The sequence below is a fragment of the Diaphorina citri genome, unplaced genomic scaffold (assembly GCF_000475195.1).
Source record: "Diaphorina citri unplaced genomic scaffold, Diaci psyllid genome assembly version 1.1 scaffold347, whole genome shotgun sequence".
Classification (NCBI taxonomy): Eukaryota; Metazoa; Arthropoda; class Insecta; order Hemiptera; family Psyllidae; genus Diaphorina; species Diaphorina citri.
Genome location: NW_007377782.1, coordinates 16,274 through 40,515, shown reverse-complemented (window position 1 = coordinate 40,515; position 24,242 = coordinate 16,274). Strand labels below are relative to the sequence as shown.

Genomic DNA, 24,242 nt, shown 5'->3' with positions numbered 1-24,242 from the left:
AGGTGGCTCATACAAGAAACGCGTCAAAAATATGTTGCAACGGCCCATGCAACGGCCATGGTTTTTTTAGAGGTTTGATAAAAAAAAAGAAAAAATTGCTTACTAAAGCAGCAGAGGGAACTGTTATCAACGACGTGGTCTTATCGTCCCAAAATCGAAGAGAGCAGGATAGGAAAAGACCAGGCTTTCCGACAACGAGCTTTTAGCTCTTTAGGCTAACTCTAGTGGTTTCAACTTTCAAGGCAGGCGCCTAGAAATCGAAGAGACAAGGAAGACAGGATAGGAAAAAGCCAGCCGTTTTGAGAACTAATATTGTCCGTTCAGGACAAAATACGCCCAGGGCGGGAATCGAATCAGTCACGGGCGAAAGACATCGATCTATTTTAGGCTTCATTATTTTTCAAGTCTACACCAGTTCACTGTCCGTAGACCTCCTTGATTTCTTGGGATTTTAAAAAAGCACTGCTACCAAAAAAAAAAAAAAAAAATAATAACAAGGCCACGAAATAAATTTGAAAATAATTTAAATAGAATGATCAATGGATAAAATTAATAAATATTAAATACCTTTAATTGAAAATTCAAAAGGAGTTACATTTTAATTTTTAAATTCTGGGATGCAGAGAAAAGGGTAAAAAAATCTACACAAGAAAAAATCATTTTCCCCCTTAGGTTGGCGTTATGATAGATCACCACCTGTCTTTTGTTTATAAACAGACGAAAGTTTTCTGCCCGAAAAAAAAAAAAAAAAAATTTTGAAAAACTGTCCAGGGATCGGAGAATTTTTTTGAAATCGTAGAATTTTGTAGAACTTTTATTTTAACCACCCTAATTATTAAAACACAAAATATATGAATCTTATTTATGAAGACTCGAACTTTATATGTTTCAATCCCTGAGAAGACATGTCTGAGAAAGGTAATACAGTTTTCAGTGCTAACCTTTTCCCATCTTGGAAAAAATCCTTGATTGTACCTCCTAGCTCTAAAGTAGGTACCAATCAATAAAAAATGTCAATTTCCCATGCTGATAATGGGCTCTCTAACCATGGTTTGACAGAAAACCCCATGACTACTGCAGACTGCAGCTATGATTGTATTTTTGTGGGAATATTTCTTTATCTGCAAGTAGCTACATGGTCAAGGATCAACTAAACTTGAAGACCAAGGGTTAGGTTAGGCACAGCCAGCTATACCTCCGTAGATCGAAGAAAAAGGTACTTAGAGCCTAATCATTCTGTTGAAGATTTACACAGAGATTAACTTTTCATCGTGGATTGAAAATAATTTATAGCATAATCTCTGAGTGCAGCCTCAGCCATCTGTCAAGTGGAGAGGATTCAGCAGACCTACTACCAGATGCTATTAGCTTCCAATGCAGAGACATCAGCAGGAATATTACAGATGCCGTCAGATTATAGACCTGGCTCCAACACACGCAAACACCCCAAGACATTGGATCGAGGGGAACGCTCGAGTTCTGCACCCAATGTATGTTATAATCTGGTCAATCCTCCTACCGCAGAACTGATGGCATTAGATCCACTAGGAGCCAGGATATCACAAAGTGCCCAAGCCTCGCCTACCAATGCATCTAGACCATGGCGTCCCCGTGCCAAGTCAGCAGATGAGAGTGCCAATAAGAAGATAACACGAGACATGGCGAGGGAGACCATGGAGGACTGGGAGATCCCCAAGGAAGAAATACTCATAGGATCACGCATAGGCTCTGGATCATTTGGTACGGTATACAAGGCACACTGGCATGGGCCTGTAGCAGTCAAGACACTCAATGTTAAAGATCCTACCCCAGCACAACTACAAGCATTTAAAAACGAAGTGGCAGTGTTACGTAAGACACGACACGTTAATATTCTTCTGTTCATGGGTGTAGTGAGTCGCCCTCAACTGTCTATAGTCACTCAATGGTGTGATGGGAGCTCTCTGTACAAAAGCCTTTTTGGAAATCCACAGAAGTAGTCAAAGTTTTGGTGATTATTCCCACTATGAATTCAGCTGAATCACATCTAGTATGTACGTAGCCAAGGGAAATGATTCCAATCCATGGCATAGAAACCACCCAAGAGGAATGTACCAATCTCTGTTACCTTTAAGGATTTTTTTTCCATTACATTATGTATTGTAGCAATAGCAAGCTTATTATGCCTTTGGTTTATGTACCTTAAGTACACATGTAGCAAAATATGGATTTCAACATGGTTCTCATTCTTTAATTTTATCTTTCCAGGTGGAGATCACCAGCATAAAGTGAGATTTGATCAAAATGAAGAGAACAATGCAATCAGTGTAGAAAGACAAATTGAGCCAGAGAATAGTTTCATTGTCCACTTGGGGTTTCTAAAAATCAACCACTACTATGCTATAGAATTCCCTATTCTGAAGTATGTACTTATTTTATTCATATAAGTATTTGAGATAGATATTGAAACACTTTTGCCTTTGAAAACTGAATTAAATTAAATTTACTTTTGCCTTTAAAATCAGATTAAATTTTCTAATGAACCTTGTTAACTTTCTTAGAGTAAACTTTAGAGAAAAGCTCTGAAATAATATCTACCAGCAGTGGTCCAATTTACAGGCTGTTTGTATGTTTCATTTTTTTCTATATTTTTCTTTATTCTTAGTACTTATCTAGGAATGCACAACATGACTTCAGCACAAGAACCTATTAGAAAAACTAGAGAGCTGTCTTCCATGCTGTGAAAAAGTACTTTTAATTTGTTTTCTTATAGGTTACTTATTGGTGAGAGGAGCTAGTGGCATCAGCCAATTGGTGCTCTATCCAGCTAGGTATGGTAGTCTAAGCCAGTATAAAGTTGATTTGTCCATATCCCTTTTCAACAGGTAGGTAGGTATGTACTTTTTTTTTTATTGAAGTTCATTGGGTATTAGATTGATATTTTAGCATAATTATTTCTCTCTGTTCTTCAATGTCACACCCATTCACACTTTGCTATTCCTATTCTTTTTCAGGTCTCAGCTTTCTTCGTCTCCTGCCATTCTCAGTGATATTTCCAAAGCCAAGAACACAGCCCATTGCAAGCTCATTGCAGTCAGGTCCCTACCCACAGAGTTCTTGTTTCAAATAGAACTTTATGCTCACACCGAGAGTCTTCTGACAGAAACAATTGTCAGTCCCAATTTGGAGTTGAACTTTGTTGCCCAAGTTTTGGGTGAGTAGGTATACCTATGATTAGGTTTGTAGGTTGCACAATTCTGACGGCTAACAGGTTCAGAGTTCTCCTATGAATGAAGAAAATATAGAGGTTTTATAGAGGGAAGTGTAATAACAGAGCTCTAATCATAACAAAATCAGAGAGAAGGAGAGCAGGATAGGAGAAAGCCAGCCCTTTATACAAAAACAAAATTTATCTATTTAAAGAAAGAAAGGAAAAAAAGAAAGAAAGTATTATTGAAACAATCTGGTGTGAACATCACACGACTTTCTATTACATTTGCGGAATACGCATTAAAAAAAGAAAATAATAATAATACTTAATAATAATAAAAAATGAAAGGGAAATTTGTTGTGAGTAAGATCGCCCAGGATGTACCAAAGATCTTGAGGCGCCTCACACAAGACTGTTTGAAGTTTAATCGAGAGGAGAGGCCATTATTTCGGTCTATCCTTACCACTCTGGAGAGTGTCCTCAACTCCTTGCCTAAGTTACATCGCTCCATGTCAGAGCCTAGCTATCTCAATAGGACGCTTAGCTCGGAGGATTATGTTTTTTAATTATTTGAGAATTGCAAAACATTCAATTTTTTTCGTCTCGAGCTTTTTTGATATTGAAGAACCCCATGTATTTGTTAAACATTTCATAGCAGATCAGCTGTTAAAAACCAACACACGATTACAAATTATTTAAGTATGACATTGTTTATAATAAACTTAATTCATAATATTATGACTTAAGGTGCGTGTTTGCAGTATTTGTGATTTTCTTGCTGCAATACGGATTTTTTTAAACAAACCCTTTCTATAAATCACAAGGATAACTCGTAATAAAAACATAACAATCTGTTGGTTCTGCAGACCAATTATTTAACCCCAATAAATAGAAAAATAAAGAAAGCTTTCCCACCAGTCTAGTTGTAAAGATTTGGTTGGATAAAGCAACTTGTTGCTGTTTGAGCTATAGCGTCTATGGTGAAAAACTGTATGGAGAAAAGCTCCATTATGATTATTTTTTCACTTAAGAGATCTCGATCTACATCAAATTAAAAAAAAAGTTACAACAGATTTCACAAATATGCATCAGATGGAATTTCATGTGTGCTTTCCAATTTTCTCTTTATCTGTTCTCACCAGAAAGCTCAAAGATTGATGCTTCCGCATGTAGGAAATGTTTCACCATAGACGCTTATTGTACATTATATGATTATGAAATTTGTTTTTAGCTAGGTATTTTGGAATGAACAGGAGTTTAGGGATATGTAAACAAAGCACGACTATTATATGATTATGAAATTTGTTTTTAGCTAGGTATTTTGGAATGAACAGGAGTTTAGGGATATGTAAACAAAGCACGACGTTCTAAAAGTTTCACCATTCGATTCGGCGTGAAAAATCACATGGGATTAACTATTCACTTGCTTATTTGGTAACGGTTCACGAATAAGAAATTTGTCGACACAGGAGAGTATCGAACCCGCAACTTCTCAACCGTAAGTCAGACAGTGCTAAAAGTAGCACCATTCGATTCGGCGTGAAAAATCACATTGATTAGACACATCCGAATGACCAAATGTTTTCGATGTCTCTTAGCGTTTACGAAATGAAATGCTTGTCACAAATGTCGTTCCCTGCTAAATGCACTACGCTAAATTTTATGACATGACTTGGACTCGAACCACCAACCTCCAGATCCGAAGTCCATCGCGCTAACCGCTACACCTCAAAGAAAAAGTTTAGTACAAGAGGACATGGAGAAATTGGACCGCGGAAAACGTTTGTTCACTCTGGTGTTCGAGGTTTGATCCTTCCTCAAAATTTGCACAAACTGGTACCGATTTTTACCAAATTGTTACAGTAGCGTCCTTGGAACACACCGGTATATCACACCAAATTTCATCGCTTTACGACAAACCGTTCTTGAAATCTTTTTTATACAACCTTTTCCACGAAATGAGGGTTGAGTAACAATTACTTTGGTTAATATCTGGATTCTGGATGGGTGATTATCCGATTTTTACCAAATTGTTACAGTCGCGTCGTTGGACTATACCGGGATAGCATACCAAATTTGCCAATGTCTTGGGGTGTTTGCGTGTGTTGGAGCCAGGTCTATAATCTGACGGCATCTGTAATATTCCTGCTGATGTCTCTGCATTGGAAGCTAATAGCATCTGGTAGTAGGTCTGCTGAATCCTCTCCACTTGACAGAGATAGGGAACTGCAAGATTACAGGCCCTGTGGAACTTGAAGCCACATGTCCTACAGAGATGACCACTGAATAACAACTTATGACACGCATCACAAAATGCTATAGCGAAGAACGTCCTCCTGGTAATGTTGTGTTCTATGTTTATAGCTGCTGGGAATCTTTCCTGGACCTAGAATCAAAGGTTACAAAGAGTGAGTATGTAATACAGTGTGTCACAGAAACCTGGACTCTACAATGCTATCCCTTTAAGAACTGGACATGGGCATTTCGTAAAGATAAATATACCTAGAACGGTCATAATATTTTGTAAATACATATAAATATACCTACCTACACATTGACCTTTTCTATTTGCCCAATGAGTATGCAGAGTTGACCAGTAAGCTACACGAGCTAGAGGCACGCGAGGCCAAGCTAATCGAGGAACGAGAATGTGTCAAAAAATCCAGCAGGTATGTTTGTTACTATTTTACTTAAATTATGTTTAACAATCGATTCTTTCAAGTCTTATTATTCCGACTTGGGAAACAAGGGAAGTCTATTATTGTTAAATAACACCTTATTAGGATGTTACGAGTCTACAAAGTAGATGTATACCTAGAACGGTCATAATATTTTGTAAATACATATAAATATACCTACCTACACATTGACCTTTTCTATTTGCCCAAAGTTACCATAGAGAACTCAAAGCAAAATTCCCTTCCATTACCTCGACGCGTATTTCAGTGGTAGGCAGATGATCGCTATCCGTATCCCATTGCAACGAGACTCCCGTGTTGGAATCGTACGCCGTGCACATTTCTGGCTTCAGGTTGCGCAACTTCATAGCTTTGGATAGCGCTTCCAGTAGCGTCTGGCCTTTCCTTATGTGAACGCTGGTGCGCTGCTGATTGGGCAGCTGAGCGCGCAGCAGGATACCCCTAGGAACCAAACAACACAACATGAGTTATTACTTCTATTCAGGTCAAACTCCTAAAATTTGGAGCAAACTTTATCCTACACAAAGGTTCTTTCTCGGAAGGGCTTTCTTTCACATATCCTCCCGTCCTTCTTCTCTTTGATTTCGGGATAATAAGACTTCAGTAGTTACAGTTCCCTCTATCAAACCTCTAAAAAACAAACAAACCTATTAATCAAATTATTTAAAATAGAAATCCTTTAAGGTAAATACCTATTATTTTACTTAAATTATGTTTAACAATCGATTCTTTCAAGTCTTATTATTCCGACTTGGGAAACAAGGGAAGTCTATTATTGTTAAATAACACCTTATTAGGATGTTACGAGTCTACAAAGTAGATGAACTCCAAGTCAGAATAATAAGACTTGTAAGTATCGATTGTTAAACATAATTTAAGTAAAATAATAGGTATTTACCTTAAAGGATTTCTATTTTAAATAATTTGATTAATAGGTTTGTTTGTTTTTTAGAGGTTTGATAGAGGGAACTGTAACTACTGAAGTCTTATTATCCCGAAATCAAAGAGAAGAAGGACGGGAGGATATGTGAAAGAAAGCCCTTCCGAGAAAGAACCTTTGTGTAGGATAAAGTTTGCTCCAAATTTTAGGAGTTTGACCTGAATAGAAGTAATAACTCATGTTGTGTTGTTTGGTTCCTAGGGGTATCCTGCTGCGCGCTCAGCTGCCCAATCAGCAGCGCACCAGCGTTCACATAAGGAAAGGCCAGACGCTACTGGAAGCGCTATCCAAAGCTATGAAGTTGCGCAACCTGAAGCCAGAAATGTGCACGGCGTACGATTCCAACACGGGAGTCTCGTTGCAATGGGATACGGATAGCGATCATCTGCCTACCACTGAAATACGCGTCGAGGTAATGGAAGGGAATTTAGCTTTGAGTTCTCTATTAATACGAAGCTAAGTTGTAGGACAACTGAAGGGATGGTAACTTTGGGCAAATAGAAAAGGTCAATGTGTAGGTAGGTATATTTATATGTATTTACAAAATATTATGACCGTTCTAGGTATATTTATCTTTACGAAATGCCCATGTCCAGTTCTTAAAGGGATAGCGTTGTAGAGTCCAGGTTTCTGTGACACACTGTATTACATACTCACTCTTTGTAACTGTCAGAGCCTAGCTATCTCAATAGGACGCTTAGCTCGGAGGATTATGTTTTTTAATTATTTGAGAATTGCAACACATTCAATTTTTTTCGTCTCGAGCTTTTTTGATATTGAAGAACCCCATGTATTTGTTAAACATTTCACAGCCGATCAGCTGTTGAAAACCAACACACGATTACAAATTATTTAAGTATGACATTGTTTATAATAAACTTAATTCATAATATTATGAATTAAGGTGCGTGTTTGCAGTATATGTGATTTTCTTGCTACAATACGGATTTTTTTAAACAAACACTTTCTATAAATCACAAGGATAACTCGTAATAAAAACATAACAATCTGTTGGTTCTGCAGACCAATTATTTAACCCCAATAAATAGAAAAATAAAGAAAGCTTTCCCACCAGTCTAGTTGTAAAGATTTGGTTGGATAAAGCAACTTGTTGCTGTTTGAGCTATAGCGTCTATGGTGAGAAACTGTATGGAGAAAAGCTCCAATATGATTATTTTTTCACTTAAGAGATCTCGATCTACATCAAATTGATAACTCGTAATAAAAACATAACAATCTGTTGGTTCTGCAGACCAATTATTTAACCCCAATAAATAGAAAAATAAAGAAAGCTTTCCACCAGTCTAGTTGTAAAGATTTGATTGGATAAAGCAACTTGTTGCTGTTTGAGCTATAGCGTCTATGGTGAAAAGCTCCAATATGATTATTTTTTCACTTAAGAGATCTCGATCTACATCAAATTAATGAAAGCTTGGGGACGCGCGGTATTTTTCTCTCGCCGCACGGCACTTAGGTGGCTTTTGCAGCCTGGCATGCCGCATGGCAAATGCAATAGGAGAGGCCATTATTCCGGTCTATCCTTACCACTCTGGAGAGTGTCCTCAACTCCTTGCCTAAGCTACATCGCTCCATGTCAGAGCCTAGCTATCTCAATAGGACGCTTAGCTCGGAGGATTATGTTTTTTAATTATTTGAGAATTGCAAAACATTCAATTTTTTTCGTCTCGAGCTTTTTTGATATTGAAGAACCCCATGTATTTGTTAAACATTTCATAGCAGATCAGCTGTTGAAAACCAACACACGATTACAATTTATTTAAGTATGACATTGTTTATAATAAACTTAATTCATAATATTATGAATTAAGGTGCGTGTTTGCAGTATATGTGATTTTCTTGCTACAATACGGATTTTTTTAAACAAACACTTTCTATAAATCACAAGGATAACTCGTCAAATAGAAAATAAGATGTTATCAAATCATATGGATACAGTTGATTCTCATTCAAGCAGAGGACAAAGCAATCGCTTCCATTCGTATAATGTAGGTGCCTGGTAGTGCGTCTGCCAAGTGACACATGGCTGTTTTATGTATTTCCCATTTTGTTTACTGCTAAGTATAAGTAACTGATAAAAACACTTGTAATAGCTGGCATATGACATTCTGACACCATATACCTAGGTCAAAAATATGGGTTTTCAATGTTTTCTATTGAATTGTTTGCAGTAGATCAGGGAGAAACGTTGAAATGGCTCACAGTATTACCCTGAAGTAATGCTTTGTTGGTGCCAGGGAAATTTGGTTAAAAAAAAGTATTACAGTATTCCATCATGGCCCAAGTTTCAACTATAATCTTGTCCATTTTGATTCATAAATGCTTGTCACAAATGTCGTTCCCTGCTAAATGCACTACGCTAAATTTTATGACATGACTTGGACTCGAACCACCAACCTCCAGATTCGAAGTCCACCGCGCTAACCGCTACACCACAAAGAAAAAGTTTAGTACAAGAGGACATTGGACCGCGGAAAACGTTTGTTCACTCTGGTGTTCGAGGCTTGATCCTTCCTGAAAATTTGCACAAACTGGTAATTAAAAAAAGTACCAAACCAAAAAGGGCACCAATAACCAAAGTTAGGCCAGCTACTCACTATGAGGTTGACCTGATCAGGTCCTTCTGTCAGGTCTAACTGATAGTGTTTTCTTGAGATATTTTGTTCACAACTTTCTACTTTTTCCCATTTAAACCTGTAGTACGTACAGACCATGGGCTAAAAACCACTTTTTTTGCAATAAGGGGACCCCAAAAGGGATATTTCCACCCACATTCCCGATTTTGAAAATTTGGACCGATTGCAATACTTTCTCATTACCTTGTATAGGTTCCTTATACGTAAGGGTAATAGAAAGTAAAAAAAAGTAAAAAAATCTTTTTAGGATAAAGTTCCATCCAAAGGGAAATTTGTTGACACAGGGGAGTATCGAACCCGCAACTTCTCAACTGTAAGTCAGAGAGTGCTAAAAGTAGCACTATTCGATTTCGCGTGAAAAATCACATGGGATTAACTATTCACTTGCTTATTTGGTAACGGTTCACGAATAAGAAATTTGTCGACACAAAAAGTAAAAAAATCTTTTTAGGATAAAGTTCCATCACAAGGCAGGATCAAACCCACAACCTATCACTTACAAGGGGAGACCCATGCACCCATGTAGTTAGCTGTGCTCTACTTTCCAAGCTAACTAGGCTGGGTGCAAATACCTATAATTAGGTATGTTGGTGACATTATACATCTGTGTTCTGTAACTTGTGTATTGTTTTTGTCTTTGACATGGTTTTTCAAAGTCATAATTTAGGTGGGTTGAAAGTTGAAAGCTTGGGGACGCGCGGTATTTTTCTCTCGCCGCACGGCACTTAGGTGGCTTTTGCAGCCTGGCATGCCGCATGGCAAATGCAACCCAAGTGGAAACGTAGCTTTAAAGCATTATAATGAAAACTTCTCAATATTTATCTCCAGGTAAAAACAAGGGCACCCCACTGGTGAAGGACGGTATTCACATCCTTCACACATCCCACCCCTCTCATCCTCATCTCAACGCTGATAACCTGGACGACTCGGGGGACTCTTCCTCCTAAGTCCAGTCCATCCTGTATAAACCACATACCGGGTGATTCACTAAAATCCAGTGTTGAACCCACACCTCGGGTGATTCACCAAAATCCTTCTCGTGTCGAACCCACACCTCTAAATGTGTGACGAGCTTGATAACATCCAGTCCGTCATCTGTTTGACTCGTGAGAACATTGAAGCTCTCAACTCTAAGTTTGCCGCATACCAGGAGCCACCCAGTATTTATCTCGAGGAGTATGCAGAGTTGACCAGTAAGCTACACGAGCTAGAGGCACGCGAGGCCAAGCTAATCGAGGAACGAGAATGTGTCAAAAAATCCAACAGGTATGTTTGTTACTATTTTACTTAAATTATGTTTAACAATCGATACTTTCAAGTCTTATTATTCCGACTTGGGAAACAAGGGAAGTCTATTATTGTTAAATAACACCTTATTAGGATTTTACGAGTCTACAAAGTGGATGAGTATTACTTTAGAGATGGTACGTGAAACATTACCAGTCAGTAGACCTCTCAGTAGAATCTTTTTTCATACTAAAACAACCTCTGTGACACTGTGACCGAGTGAACATCACTTCAATTAGCAAATGGCAATGAAAAATAGATGCTCTTACAGAAAAAAAAGGTACCTACTTAGAGGAGGAACGCAAAATCAAACGTAGGAACCAGAAAGAAACAAGGATTCGAAAATCCGATATGAGAGAAAATGGTTTCTTTTCTCAGATGTTTTCATTGTTTTCTCAGATAAGACAAAAAATACAGTTAACATTTAAAACCCAACTTTTAAAGCTGTCTCCCTCCCCCTAAACCTCAATATTAAATATAGGTACCTACCTAGAGTGGTTGTATCAAATAAATCCATGGTAGCCCAATATGAAATTTTCCATTTTTCAAATCGGGAGCTCAGGAAGCGAAAGGGTCTGATTGGGTTTTTGTTCATTAATTAAAATCGTTAATTATTTTCAGGTAAGCTTCAGTTTTATTCCTGCATAACTAATTTACACCCGAGTCTGTCTTTTTGCAGAAATCCACGAGTTTGTAACGTTCCAGCTCGAGAAAATGCAGCAAATAATTTATGCTGAAATAAAAGTTTGAAGGAGCTCTCTGCTTGAACAGAAAACTTCTCATGAAATGGCTTCGAAGCATTACTTGAAATTAATGACTCCAGGACTTTACCGTGAAGGTACAGACAATGTCCAAAGGACAGGGTGGTGTAAAAACTAGCTATGTACCTACTTGTATTACTTTAGAGATGGTACGTGAAACATTACCAGTCAGTAGACCTCTCAGTAGAATCTTTTTTCATACTAAAACAACCTCTGTGACCGAGTGGACATCACTTCAATTAGCAACTGGCAATGAAAAACAGATGCATCTACAGAAAAAAAGGTTCTTAGAGGAGGAACGCAAAAACAAACGTAGGAAACTACCTAGGAACCTAGGTAGCCAAGTACCTTTATAATACATTAGAAGAACTTGGTCTATGTAGAATAGGATTGAGTTCCTACACCCGCGCATAATATAGGGTTCCAGATACCCAACTATTAACTACCAGCTAGTAGGAACACTATGATTATTTATTTAATTAAAAAAATGAAAAGGAGAAGAAAATAATTAATAAAAGAAATACAGTAAGTAATATTTTCGTAGTACACAAAAGTCAATTAAAAGATAGAAGAGATAAATATAGAACAGAGCAGCCTTTATCATATTTCATAAGCACCTGTAACCTACAGTATTTACACAAAAGTCAATTAAAAGATAGAAGAGATAAATATAGAACAGAGCAGCCTTTATCATATTTCATAAGCACCTGTAACCTACAGTAGGGGGCGGTACTCATTCCCATATCTACTGAGGACTCTGCTACCTGACGTATGGATGTTACCCCCGCTTGATTAGTTTCTCGAGGTACAAACCCACAGAACAAACCCATGACCCTAGAAGCTCAGATAAGTGTGGGCATGAAACCCATCAGAAAGAAATAACTAAAAGAAGCTGCGTGTAAAATACCTTTAGTGAGAAAATATGTTTCAACCTCCGTGGTCCCAGACATTGACTTTATGAACTAGAAGCTCAGATAAGTGTGGGCATGAAACCCATCAGAAAGAAATAACTAAAAGAAGCTGCGTGTAAAATACCTTTAGTGAGAAAATCTGTTTCAACCTCCGTGGTCCCAGACATTGACTTTATGAAATTATTATGGTTACTGAAAGTTCCAAAATCAATCAGACAGCGGTACAGTGATAATAAGAGTATGTAAGTCACTAGACGTTACTTTGAGTGATGTGAAGACAACTTTCCCCAGAACGCAATGAAAATATCTTTGATGGTATCATCTAGGTACCTGGTAAAGAAAATTACCACAACGTGTCATTTTGATAGTTCTAGTAACCTCCTGCTTATGCTTAGAATGGACACAAATATTATCTACACAAATTATCTTTTGCATGGACACAAATTATCAACTTACTGTTTTTATTACTTCTGTTAACTCATTTGCGCCCGCTGATCCCAAGAATGTTATGACTTACATAGTTCTGATTTATCTTTCCAAAAAAAAACACCAAAATTTAATTTGGACATAAATGGGTTAAGTAGATATTTGCCTATGTCAGACAAGTATGTGGCGTAGTGTTAAATTTAAATAGTTAAAGTACAAAGTCCGAATACCTAATATTTACATTTTAATTCCGTTTGACCAGAATGATATGGGAAAATAGATTACAGTATGAATTAATAGATTAAGTACAGCACTAGAGTGTTGTATAATATGTAGTGTGAATTAATTAAAACTCCTTATAGTCCTTTCAGCACGCATTTAGCATTAATCAACGTGTACCAGGAACATATTCGCATGCGATATTAATTTCATGTTCAATAATATGTTTGCAAATAGATCGAGCGTTTTGATATCTGATGGTGCAACCAGTAGCATCTAGGGTCCGTTTCTGTAGGTATCTCGGTTTGCTGATCACTTGGGTGATGTCATCTCTGATCCTACTCCTTATAGTCCTTTCAGCACGCATTTAGCATTAATCAACGTGTACCAGGAACATATTCGCATGCGATATTAATTTCATGTTCAATATGTTTGCAAATAGATCGAGCGTTTTGATATCTGATGGTGCAACCAGTAGCATCTAGGGTCCGTTAGTTTCTGTAGGTATCTCGGTTTGCTGATCACTTGGGTGATGTCATCTCTGATCCTGTGACCCTAGAGATCCGATGGTTTTGCAGAAAAAATCTCACGGGATTAATGAATGCTTAGCCATGGGGTCGAAAACGGGAACACGCTGAAAAGAGGGACTTCTGAAGTGTTTTTATTAGTTGGTACTCGTATGTGTCCAATAGAGGCTGTTCAAGGTAAACAAATAGGTACTCTGGTAACTAAATATGCATATACCTATATAAGTTAACATAACATACAGTTCTTTCAAACAGACCTAATCAATTTGAATTTTAATAAATTAATTCAGCTTTGTTAAATTTTATTGGGCAGATAGATGGTGGATGTGTCACAATTGCCCAATAATAGTGGAGACGCCAAATTTACAATTTATTGTTCTCTCTCTCTCTCTCTCTCCTCTCTATTTTCAATTATTTCATCTTTTGATGAAACGATTTTTTTGCTCCCTCCCTCCATTTCTTTCCTTCTCTCCCCTCCCTATAACCTCTCCTCTTACAATTTCTCCCTCCCCTCTCTCTCGTTAAGATAGATCCAATTGTTCCCACAACTTATGTCTATCTAGTAATCGTTTCAAATGGATTTCTCTTAAGACAATCAAAAGAGAATAAAAAAACATTGAAAATCAAACCACGTACTGACTTCAAAAAAGGCACAAATAGAAATGAGTAAGATCGCCCAGGATGTACCAAAGATCTTGAGGCGCCTCACACAAGACTGTTTGAAGTTTAATCGAGAGGAGAGGCCATTATTCCGGTCTATCCTTACCACTCTGGAGAGTGTCCTCAACTCCTTGCCTAAGCTACATCGCTCCATGTCAGAGCCCCAAATAGAAAATAAGATGTTATCAAATCATATGGATACAGTTGATTCTCATTCAAGCAGAGGACAAAGCAATCGCTTCCATTCGTATATGTAGGTGCCTGGTAGTGCGTCTGCCAAGTGACACATGGCTGTTTTATGTATTTCCCATTTTGTTTACTGCTAAAAACACTTCTAATAGCTGGCATATGACATTCTGACACCATATACCTAGGTCAAAAATATGGGTAGGTACCTATGCGTCCGTTCGTTGGTATAATTCAAGAATTGTGGGGATTTGTAAAGTTCAATCTCCTTTCAAGTGTACGATTTCAAGTGTTCGGTGTTCGATTAATAACTCTATTCCTAATTTACCATCCTATCTTTGTAGTTTGTACGTACTTGGCGTTTTATCAAGCTCACACCAGACTAGGTTTTGTCATCGCGTAGGACTAGAACAAACTGCGGTTGCTCGCCTATTTGGGTAGGTAGTAGGTACCTATGCGTCCGTTCGTTGGTATAATTCAAGAATTGTGGGGATTTGTAAAGTTCAATCTCCTTTCAAGTGTACGATTTCAAGTGTTCGGTGTTCGATTAATAACTCTATTCCTAATTTACCATCCTATCTTTGTAGTTTGTACGTACTTGGCGTTTTATCAAGCTCACATCAGACTAGGTTTTGTCATCGCGTAGGACTAGAACAAACTGCGGTTGCTCGCCTATGTATTATTTTACTCATAAAATGCGTGTCATAAAACACACAAGTGCGATTTTGATCTCGAAACCAAGGGCTGTCCATAACGGAAACCGACCTGCAAAACTTTCACAATTGTTTTGAGCGAAAATCATAAATATCTAACTCTTTTAGATAGTAATAAATGGGCTCTGTTGTTCTTTTTTTTCTGTCTTTTGCTGAAATAACGATGACTGTTTTTTTGCTGAACTTTAGAATTTGGTACTCCAGAAGACAGTTGACATTATGAAATGCTTTTAACTATGTGCCTAGATTCAGTGTGCACATTGGTTGACTTCAATTTCTACAACCGTGTGTTTTATTAGAGAGGAGAGCTTTATGTGTTTCCTATGACCTATTGCCCTCCTGGCCTTAGACTTCAAAACTATGAGAAAATAGGACTTCCTTGAAATGGATAAGCAAAGCACGACTTTTTTTTGGTAAACAAAACAGTTGTCGTAACTTGTGATGAGTTTTCAGTTTACAATCGTTAATATTTATTGTCATTAAAAAAATAAAAAAATACATTTATGAAATTTCAATTCAAAAATCTTGCTGGGATTGTTTAGTTTTCAATGTTTTCTATTGAATTGTTTGCAGTAGATCAGGGAGAAACGTTGAAATGGCTCACAGTATTACCCTGAAGTAATGCTTTGGTGGTGCCAGGGAAATTTGGATAAAAAAAATATTACAGTATTCCATCATGGCCCAAGTTTCAACTATAATCTTGTCCATTTTGATTCATATCGTACTCGTACGAAGAAAAAGTAAAAAAAAAAGGAATTTTAACTGTGTTAATCATAAATGCTCGTCACAAATGAAGCGGGCTCTCTTGTGGAAATTTTAAGGAACACAGACAGAAGACAAGACTCAGAAATGTGGTTTCTGCCAACAGTGGTCTCCAATGAAACTCGTAGTTTTGAAAGAAGGAAAAGAAACCTCTCCAAAAGCATGACCTTCACAGGGACATTGGTATTTCCGTTGTTATTAGGAACAATAGGAAGAATTCAATGGAAGCTCAAGCATTCAGAGAAATTCATAAAAAATCTATAAATGAAGACGATAACATCCAATAGACCGGTAGGTATCCACCTAATTCTATAATAATGAGATCAAAAATGACGTCAGCAAAAAATGAATTTTTATAATAAAGAGATAAAATTTAGACAAATCGGGGTTTTCTCTCGTTGAAATCACAGTGTAGACCCCCTTCAAGTATTATCAAAAGACCCTATTATTTCCAAATTAGAGAGCCCACTAGACCGTGGGTTGGGAATGTTTTAGGGCCGGAGATAGTTTTAAGATGAGGGGTGGTGATAGAAAAGAACCTTCCTGTTTTATTTGGACGGTTGGCTTAGGTCCTATAATGAAATGTTAGGTCCAAATGACTGCCAAAAAAAGTCCTCCTACAAGAGACTTCCGGGGAAAAGAAAAAAAACTTCCCTTTTCTCAAAAATGTAGTAGAATTGAGTAACTACATGCCTCCCACAAGTGACCAATGATATAGGGCTAACTTTGGCCCTGTAATAATGAGGTTTATTGGACAGATTTTAACGTTGTTACGTCAGAAATTCAATAGACTAACATCTTAATCAAAATTTAACTCTGACACATACCTACCTACCTACCTCTGACACATACTTACCTACCTACGTTTTTCTTGGATGTAAAATATAGCTGTGAAGTTTTAAAAGTTATTTTCCCTCTATCTACCTATTAAAGAGAAGTAGACAAGTTCGTATTCAAACTTTCAGACTTCTGTTCAATCTCAAAATCTGAATTTCAAAATCACCATCAGATACATGACTTTGGTGTCGCGGTTGTTATGTGGATCTTTTCAGATGGCCCATGATGTCCGAAATTGTAGTTAGGTACCTAAATTTAAGGAATCAAGAAGCGTGGTGTCGGCTTTTCAAATAAAAATCTCGGAGTTTTATCGAAGTTTGTGTACAAGCAGGATAAAGAAAGAAATAAGAAATAAGGATTCGAAAATCCGATATAGGTACTTTGGTTCACGTACCACTACTTATAGTTACAGGTCCGGGGGCATTAGCTGGTGTACGTACACCCGCAACTTTTGGAGATACGTGCTACCTTGAATATGAAAACAATGGTAATAAAGTTACCTCTGAGTATGCCGTATGAGGTTGTGTTGGAGTTATTTATGTTTGAGTTTGGGTCAGGTAGCGTTCAAAAGACTTCCCCGTGACCCACGAGCCCAAGACCGAGGTGGGGTTGGAAAGCGTTCATAATTACTTGTTTAGTTATGTGTTGGTCAAAGTGAAGAGAACTTATTTAGGTATCCCTTTTTCAGTTGCTAAAATCCGTTAGCGTTATTATTGTTTATCCAAGGAATCTGCTGATTTGACAGCTAAATTTTATGTCTACTTTTTTTCCTAATTATTACCTACCTAAAATAATTAAGCCAGTAGGAAAACATTTAGGAACAAAATCTAGATCAGCCGAAATTAAAACAAAACAAAATTCAGCTGATATGCTTGGCATTTATATCTACGAGTACCTAGGTATTTTGTACTTTCCTGACTAGCAAGCAAGATCAAAAACTCAAGAACTTTGAACATCCCAAGAGGAGGGGAAGTAACTTGAATCTGTTTGTTCTAGGAGAACACATGAAGATCTTCTTCTGGTTAGAAGTTGAAGATGACTTCAACTTACAGCGAGAAAATCTCCAGAGCTGTTGTGAAGCTTGATCAAGTTCTTATAATAACCGGAAGTCCACCACGTGATCTGAGAACCAAAAAGAAAAATACAAAATCATTACAAACAAACAAACAAACAAACAAACAAACAATTGCCGAGATAATAAAGAGATGTTTTATATCTTGTAGGAGTTGAGACGTTTCAGAATGATCGTTGAACAACATACGTGTTATAGTCTCACCTATGTAGGTGCTTTTAAGTTAAGTTCTTATAATAACCGGAAGTCCACCACGTGATCTGAGGACCAAAAAGAAAAATACAAAATCATTACAAACAAACAAACAAACAAACAAACAAACCATTGCCGAGATAATAAAGAGATGTTTTATATCTTGTAGGAGTTGAGACGTTTCAGTGTCCACCACGTGATCTGAGGACCAAAAAGAAAAATACAAAATCATTACAAACAAACAAACAAACAAACCATTGCCGAGATAATAAAGAAATGTTTTATATCTTGTAGGAGTTGAGACGTTTCAGTATGATCGTTGAACAACATACGTGTTATTGTCTCACCTTATGTAGGTGCTTTTATGTTAGTAAGACCTGAATTATTCTTTGTGATGGTACAAATGTCTTTCAACGACTTCATTTACTAAAGTATTTCGAGCATCTTATTATGATTCCTGAAATCTCAACCATATTATCATACAGATTGATCAGGTAGACTTGACAGGCGGACCTTTTAAGCCGTACCTGTCAGGTCTGCCTGGTAGTGTGTGTGCTCACCAGGTAGACCTGACATTCCTGACATAGTGAGTCGCTGGCCTTAAAGTCATGCTCTATTCAATTGTTATTGTATCAGGTAGACTTGACAGGCGGACCTTTTAAGCCGTACCTGTCAGGTCTGCCTGGTAGTGTGTGTGCTCACCAGGTAGACCTGACACAGTGAGTCGCTGGCCTATTCATGCTCTATTCAATCGTTATTTACCTAACATTTTTGTCTTGAGTTTTTACAGTGAACAAGAAAATCATTCGGTAAAACTTCGTTTAGGTAATAGTGTGTGTGTGTGCTCATTAGGTATCAGGTAGACTTGACAGGCGGACCTTTTAAGCCGTACCTGTCAGGTCTGCCTGGTAGTGTGAGTGCTCACCAAATAGACCTGACATTCCTAACATAGTGAGTCGCTGGTCGCTGGCCTTAAAGTCATGCTCTATTCAATCGTTATTTAACATGTTTGTCTTGAGTTTTTACAGTGAACAAGAAAATCATTCGGTAAAACTTCGTTTAGGTGGGTAAATCTGAAAACGGTAAAACTTCGTCTCAGAATCATAAATCAAACTGAAACAGCATAAGGTCAAAATGCTGGTTTACATAGCGGTCAGGATTTTTCTCTGTCAGCATATTTCATGAAAGTTCTCAGGAGACCAAGGTCTTGGGATTGAGTCTCACGTCATGCTGAAAACTCAAAGCACGGGATCACGACACTGGCGAGGGCTTATCAGTCATCAGGCAACTACCAGACTGACCTTTCTATCACAGTGTAGACCCCCTTCAAGTATTATCAAAAGACCCCATTATTTCCAAATTAGAGAGCCCACTAGACCGTGGGTTGGGAATGTTGTAGGGCCGGAGATAGGGTGGTAATAAAAAAGAACCTTACTGTTTTATATAGACGTTTGGCTTGGGTCCTATAGCGAAATATTAGGTCCAAATGACTGCCAAAAAACTCCTCCTACAAGAGACTTCCGGGGAAAAGAAAAAACTTCCCTTTTCTCAAAAATGTAGTAGAATTCAGTAACCACATGCCTCCTACAAGTGACCAATGATATAGGGCTAAATTTGGCCCTGTAATAATGAGGTTCATTGGACAGGTTTTAACGTTGTTACGTCAGAAATTCAATGGACTAACATCTGAATCAAAATTTAACTCTGATAAATACCTACCTACCTAGTACCTACCTAGCTACCTACCTACCTACCTACGTTTTTCTTGGATGTAAACGGGAGTAAAATCTAAAACATACCTGTGAAGTTTTAAAAGTTATTTTCCCTCTAATATCTATTAAAGAGAAGTAGACAAGTTCGTATTCAAACTTTCAGACTTCTGTTCAATCTCAAAATCATCATCAGATACATGACTTTGGTGTCGCGGTTGTTATGTGGGTCTCACGTCATGCTGAAAACTCAAAGCACGGGATCACGACACTGGCGAGGGCTTATCAGTCATCAGGCAACTACCAGACTGACCTTTCCTTACTAGTGTTTTGCTTCTGTGACTTCATTGATACTTCTTTTCAGATGGCCCATGATGTCCGAAATCGTAGTTAGGTACCTAAATTTAAGGAATTAAGAAGCGTGGTGTCGGCTTTTCAAATAAAAATCTCGGAGTTTTATCGAAGTTTGTGTAGGTGCAGGATAAAGAAAGAAACAAGGATTCGAAAATCCGATATGAGAGAAAATGGTTTCTTTTCTCAGATGTTTTCATTGTTTTCTCAGATAAGACAAAAAATACAGTTAACATTTAAAACCCAACTTTTAAAGCTGTCTCCCTCCCCCTAAACCTCAATATTAAATATAGGTACCTACCTAGAGTGGTTGTATCAAATAAATCCATGGTAGCCCAATATGAAATTTTCCATTTTTCAAATCGGGAGCTCAGGAAGCGAAAGGGTCTGATTGGGTTTTTGTTCATTAATTAAAATCGTTAATTATTTTCAGGTAAGCTTCAGTTTTATTCCTGCATAACTAATTTACACCCGAGTCTGTCTTTTTGCAGAAATCCACGAGTTTGTAACGTTCCAGCTCGAGAAAATGCAGCAAATAATTTATGCTGAAATAAAAGTTTGAAGGAACTCTGCTTGAACAGAAAACTTCTCATGAAATGGCTTCGAAGCATTACTTGAAATTAATGACTCCAGAACTTTACTTACCGTGAAGGTACAGACAATGTCCAAAGTAAAGGACAGGGTGATCTAAAAACTAGCTATGTACTTGTATTACCTACTTTAGAGATGGTACGTGAAACATTACCAGTCAGTAGACCTCTCAGTAGAATCTTTTTTCATACTAAAACAACCTCTGTGACACTGTGACCGAGTGGACATCACTTCAATTAGCAACTGGCAATGAAAAACAGATGCCTCTACAGAAAAAAAGGTTCTTAGAGGAGGAACGCAAAATCAAACGTAGGAACCTACCTAGGTAGCCAAGTACCTTTATAATACATTAGAGCGCCTTGACCACTACACCACCGAGGTAGGTAGCGCCTTGACCACTACACCACCGAGGTAGGTAGCGCCTTGACCACTACACCACCGAGGTAGGTAGCGCCTTGACCACTACACCACCGAGGTAGGTAGCGCCTTGACCACTACACCACCGAGGTAGGTAGCGCCTTGACCACTACACCACCGAGGTAGGTAGCGCCTTGACCACTACACCACCGAGGTAGGTAGCGCCTTGACCACTACACCACCGAGGTAGGTAGCGCCTTGACCACTACACCACCGAGGTAGGTAGCGCCTTGACCACTACACCACCGAGGTAGGTAGCGCCTTGACCACTACACCACCGAGGTAGGTATTCCATACCTCGGCTGGGATTGAACCCACGCCCTCCTGTTTACCAGGCGAGCGCCTTGACCACTACACCACCGAGGCAGGTTTTTCTGCCAACTAGGCACAATAATTCTGCCAACTAGGCACAACAAGGGGTGAGAAACAGGAAAGAAATGCTAGTTCAAGATCTTATGCCTCTTTGACCTTATAAGATGTCCAAACAAACTCGACCGGCCGTGAATCTTTTGTGAAGGGAGTGTGGACGGTTCCCCTAGAAGCTCAGATAAGTGTGGGCATGAAACCCATCAGAAAGAAATAACTAAAAGAAGCTGCGTGTAAAATACCTTTAGTGAGAAATTTATGTTTCAACCTCCGTGGTCCCAGACATTGACTTCATGAAATTATGGTTAGGTACTGAAAGTTCCAAAATCAATCAGACAGTGGTACAGTGATAATAAGAGTATGTAAGTCACTAGTCACTAGACGTTACTTTGAGTGATATGAAGACAACTTTCCCCAGAACGCAATGAAATTATCTTTGATGGTATCATCTAGGTACCTACCTGCTACCTGGTAAAGAAAATTACCACAACGTGTCATTTTGATAGTTCTAGTAACCTCTTGCTTATGATTAGAATGGACACAAATATTATCTACACAAATTATTTTTTGCATGGACTTTTTATTACTTCTGTTAACTCATTTGCGCCCGCTGATCCCAATAATGTTATGACTTATTTCTGATTTATCTTTCCCCGCCAGTCGGCTGGGATTGAACCCACGCCCTCCTGTTTACCAGGCGAGCGCCTTGACCACTACACCACCGAGGCAGGTTTTTCTGCCAACTAGGCACAATAATTCTGCCAACTAGGCACAACAAGGGGTGAGAAACAGGAAAGAAATGCTAGTTCAAGATCTTATGCCTCTTTGACCTTATAAGGTGTCCAAACAAACTCGACCGGCCGTGAATCTTTTGTGAAGGGAGTGTGGACGGTTCAGTCGACAAGTCGACATCGATCGACGGCCGGTCGACTATGTGATGTGGACACAGTTTTAGATTTAGGTAAATCAGACTTCAAAAGATTGCATGCTGTTCGCCTCCAAATTTCCCCGTTAACTTTGATTTAATACCCAACTCATACCCAAGAAAAAGTGATACCCATCTATGAAGGTCTACCTAATACGGATGTGGACACAGTTTTAGATTTAGGTAAATCAGACTTCAAAAGATTGCATGCTGTTCGCCTCCAAATTTCCCCGTCATCTTTGATTTCATACTCATCTAATACCCAAGGAAAAGTGATACCCATCTATGAAGGTCTACCTAATACGGAGTTTGCTTTGATATAGTGATACATATTACTCAGACAGCAATATTGAGATGATTCCCAGTGCCGAATCTACAGGAACGTGTTTTAATTGTAGCTATTTAAATACAGGTTAAAGTAAATACAAAGAGAAACGTGCAGACTCCATGTATTTATCCATGCAACTATTACTCAGATAGTTTGTAGATTGACAATTTTACCAAATGAAACTTATAGTCCCTGCATGGTAATTTTTCTGTGGATCTCTGGAACTTTTACTTCGAGTACATTTTACGCAATTTCTTTGTTGTATTAATGCTGAAGCAGCATTGTCACAAATTTTCGCACAGTACGAACATGTGTTCAGTATTTGCGAACTTCAACCAGATATAAAACGTTAATTTTCAACGAATGGTTTTGCCACAACTCTGATGCCGCGGGAGTGTCCCTGGCATGTTCTGCCGCAGCGGGCAGATATTATGCTCCCAAAGTGCTCATCAGTTTCTTAGTCCTCGTCCTTCTTCACTGGCTATAAACTTTGTAAAGATAATTCCAAGTGGGTGTACCAACAAATAACTTTATACAAAATTTATTCCTTTGAATTAAAATCATCTGTAGGAAATTTTGATGGCCTAATGGCCATGGCCTGGGGACCTAATGGCCAAACTGAACTAATGGCCAGGGGAACTCACAGCTCCCCGACCCCCTTGTCATCCTCCAGCACTGAGCTCCATAGTTTTTACTTGTTCAATTTAATCATCCCTAGCACCAGCAATTATTATTTTTATACTTTTCAGTTATTATCATTATTACTTCTAGACCGGAGTATAATAATGATGAAACGTAAAAAATATTATAAAAGTCCATAGTGAACAATAAGGGGGCGTGGTCGGCCAGTCGAATACTTTCACAATTCAGTGGGAACTCGGAGCTTACCTTGGGTAACTCTTTCGATCCTCAACATGAAAAGGTACTAGGGATCAGTGGGACAAGCAAGGAATGGCATTTCACAAATGCCCAACTCGAGGTGAAATTACAATTACGAGAATTAAAAATAATCGAGAAGAGAAAATACTCGTAATGAAAAGAGCTGAAAACACCTAACAGCTGTCTTGGTATGGCAAAATAATTCAACAAGTGCTTGTCTGGTAAGCAAAAGGACGTGGGTTCGATTCGGGTACACGTTTGAAACATCATTCGTTTTGAAAAATTTCTTTCTAGCTAGTTATGTAGGTAGGTAGGAGGAGGAGAAGGAGGAGGAGGAGGAGGAGGAGGGAGGAGGAGGAGGAGGAGGAGGAGGAGGAGGAGGAGGAGGTATGCCTACAACAAAAAAAATATTATTTTTCATTCATTTAGGCTCTATCTATTGGTTAAAATGAAATATCGGTACAAAATTTTAAGAAATTAAAAACAAAGGGCGAAATTACTGCCTAGGACAATCTCTACCATTCAATCCTGAATCTTTACCTTTTTCTTGGTAAATCCATGTAAATGTATAAATGAGTAGGCTGAAAATTTGTTATGCGTGAGGTAGCGTTTCCAGTCACCCCGCAGTCTCACATTCGAC

The 24,242-nt window shown here is 38.2% G+C and overlaps 1 protein-coding gene across 1 annotated transcript; it reads left to right on the top strand.

Annotated features, from left to right (window-relative positions):
- Positions 1 to 792: 792 nt before the first annotated feature.
- LOC103507853 (UPF0687 protein C20orf27 homolog) lies at positions 793 to 10,639 on the top strand. Its single transcript, XM_008472370.3, has 4 exons — positions 793 to 918; positions 2,248 to 2,401; positions 2,994 to 3,193; positions 10,312 to 10,639. The coding sequence occupies exons 1-4, from the start codon at positions 906 to 908 to the stop codon at positions 10,428 to 10,430; spliced, it is 486 nt and encodes a 161-aa protein (XP_008470592.1). The 5' UTR covers positions 793 to 905; the 3' UTR covers positions 10,431 to 10,639.
- Positions 10,640 to 24,242: the final 13,603 nt, after the last annotated feature.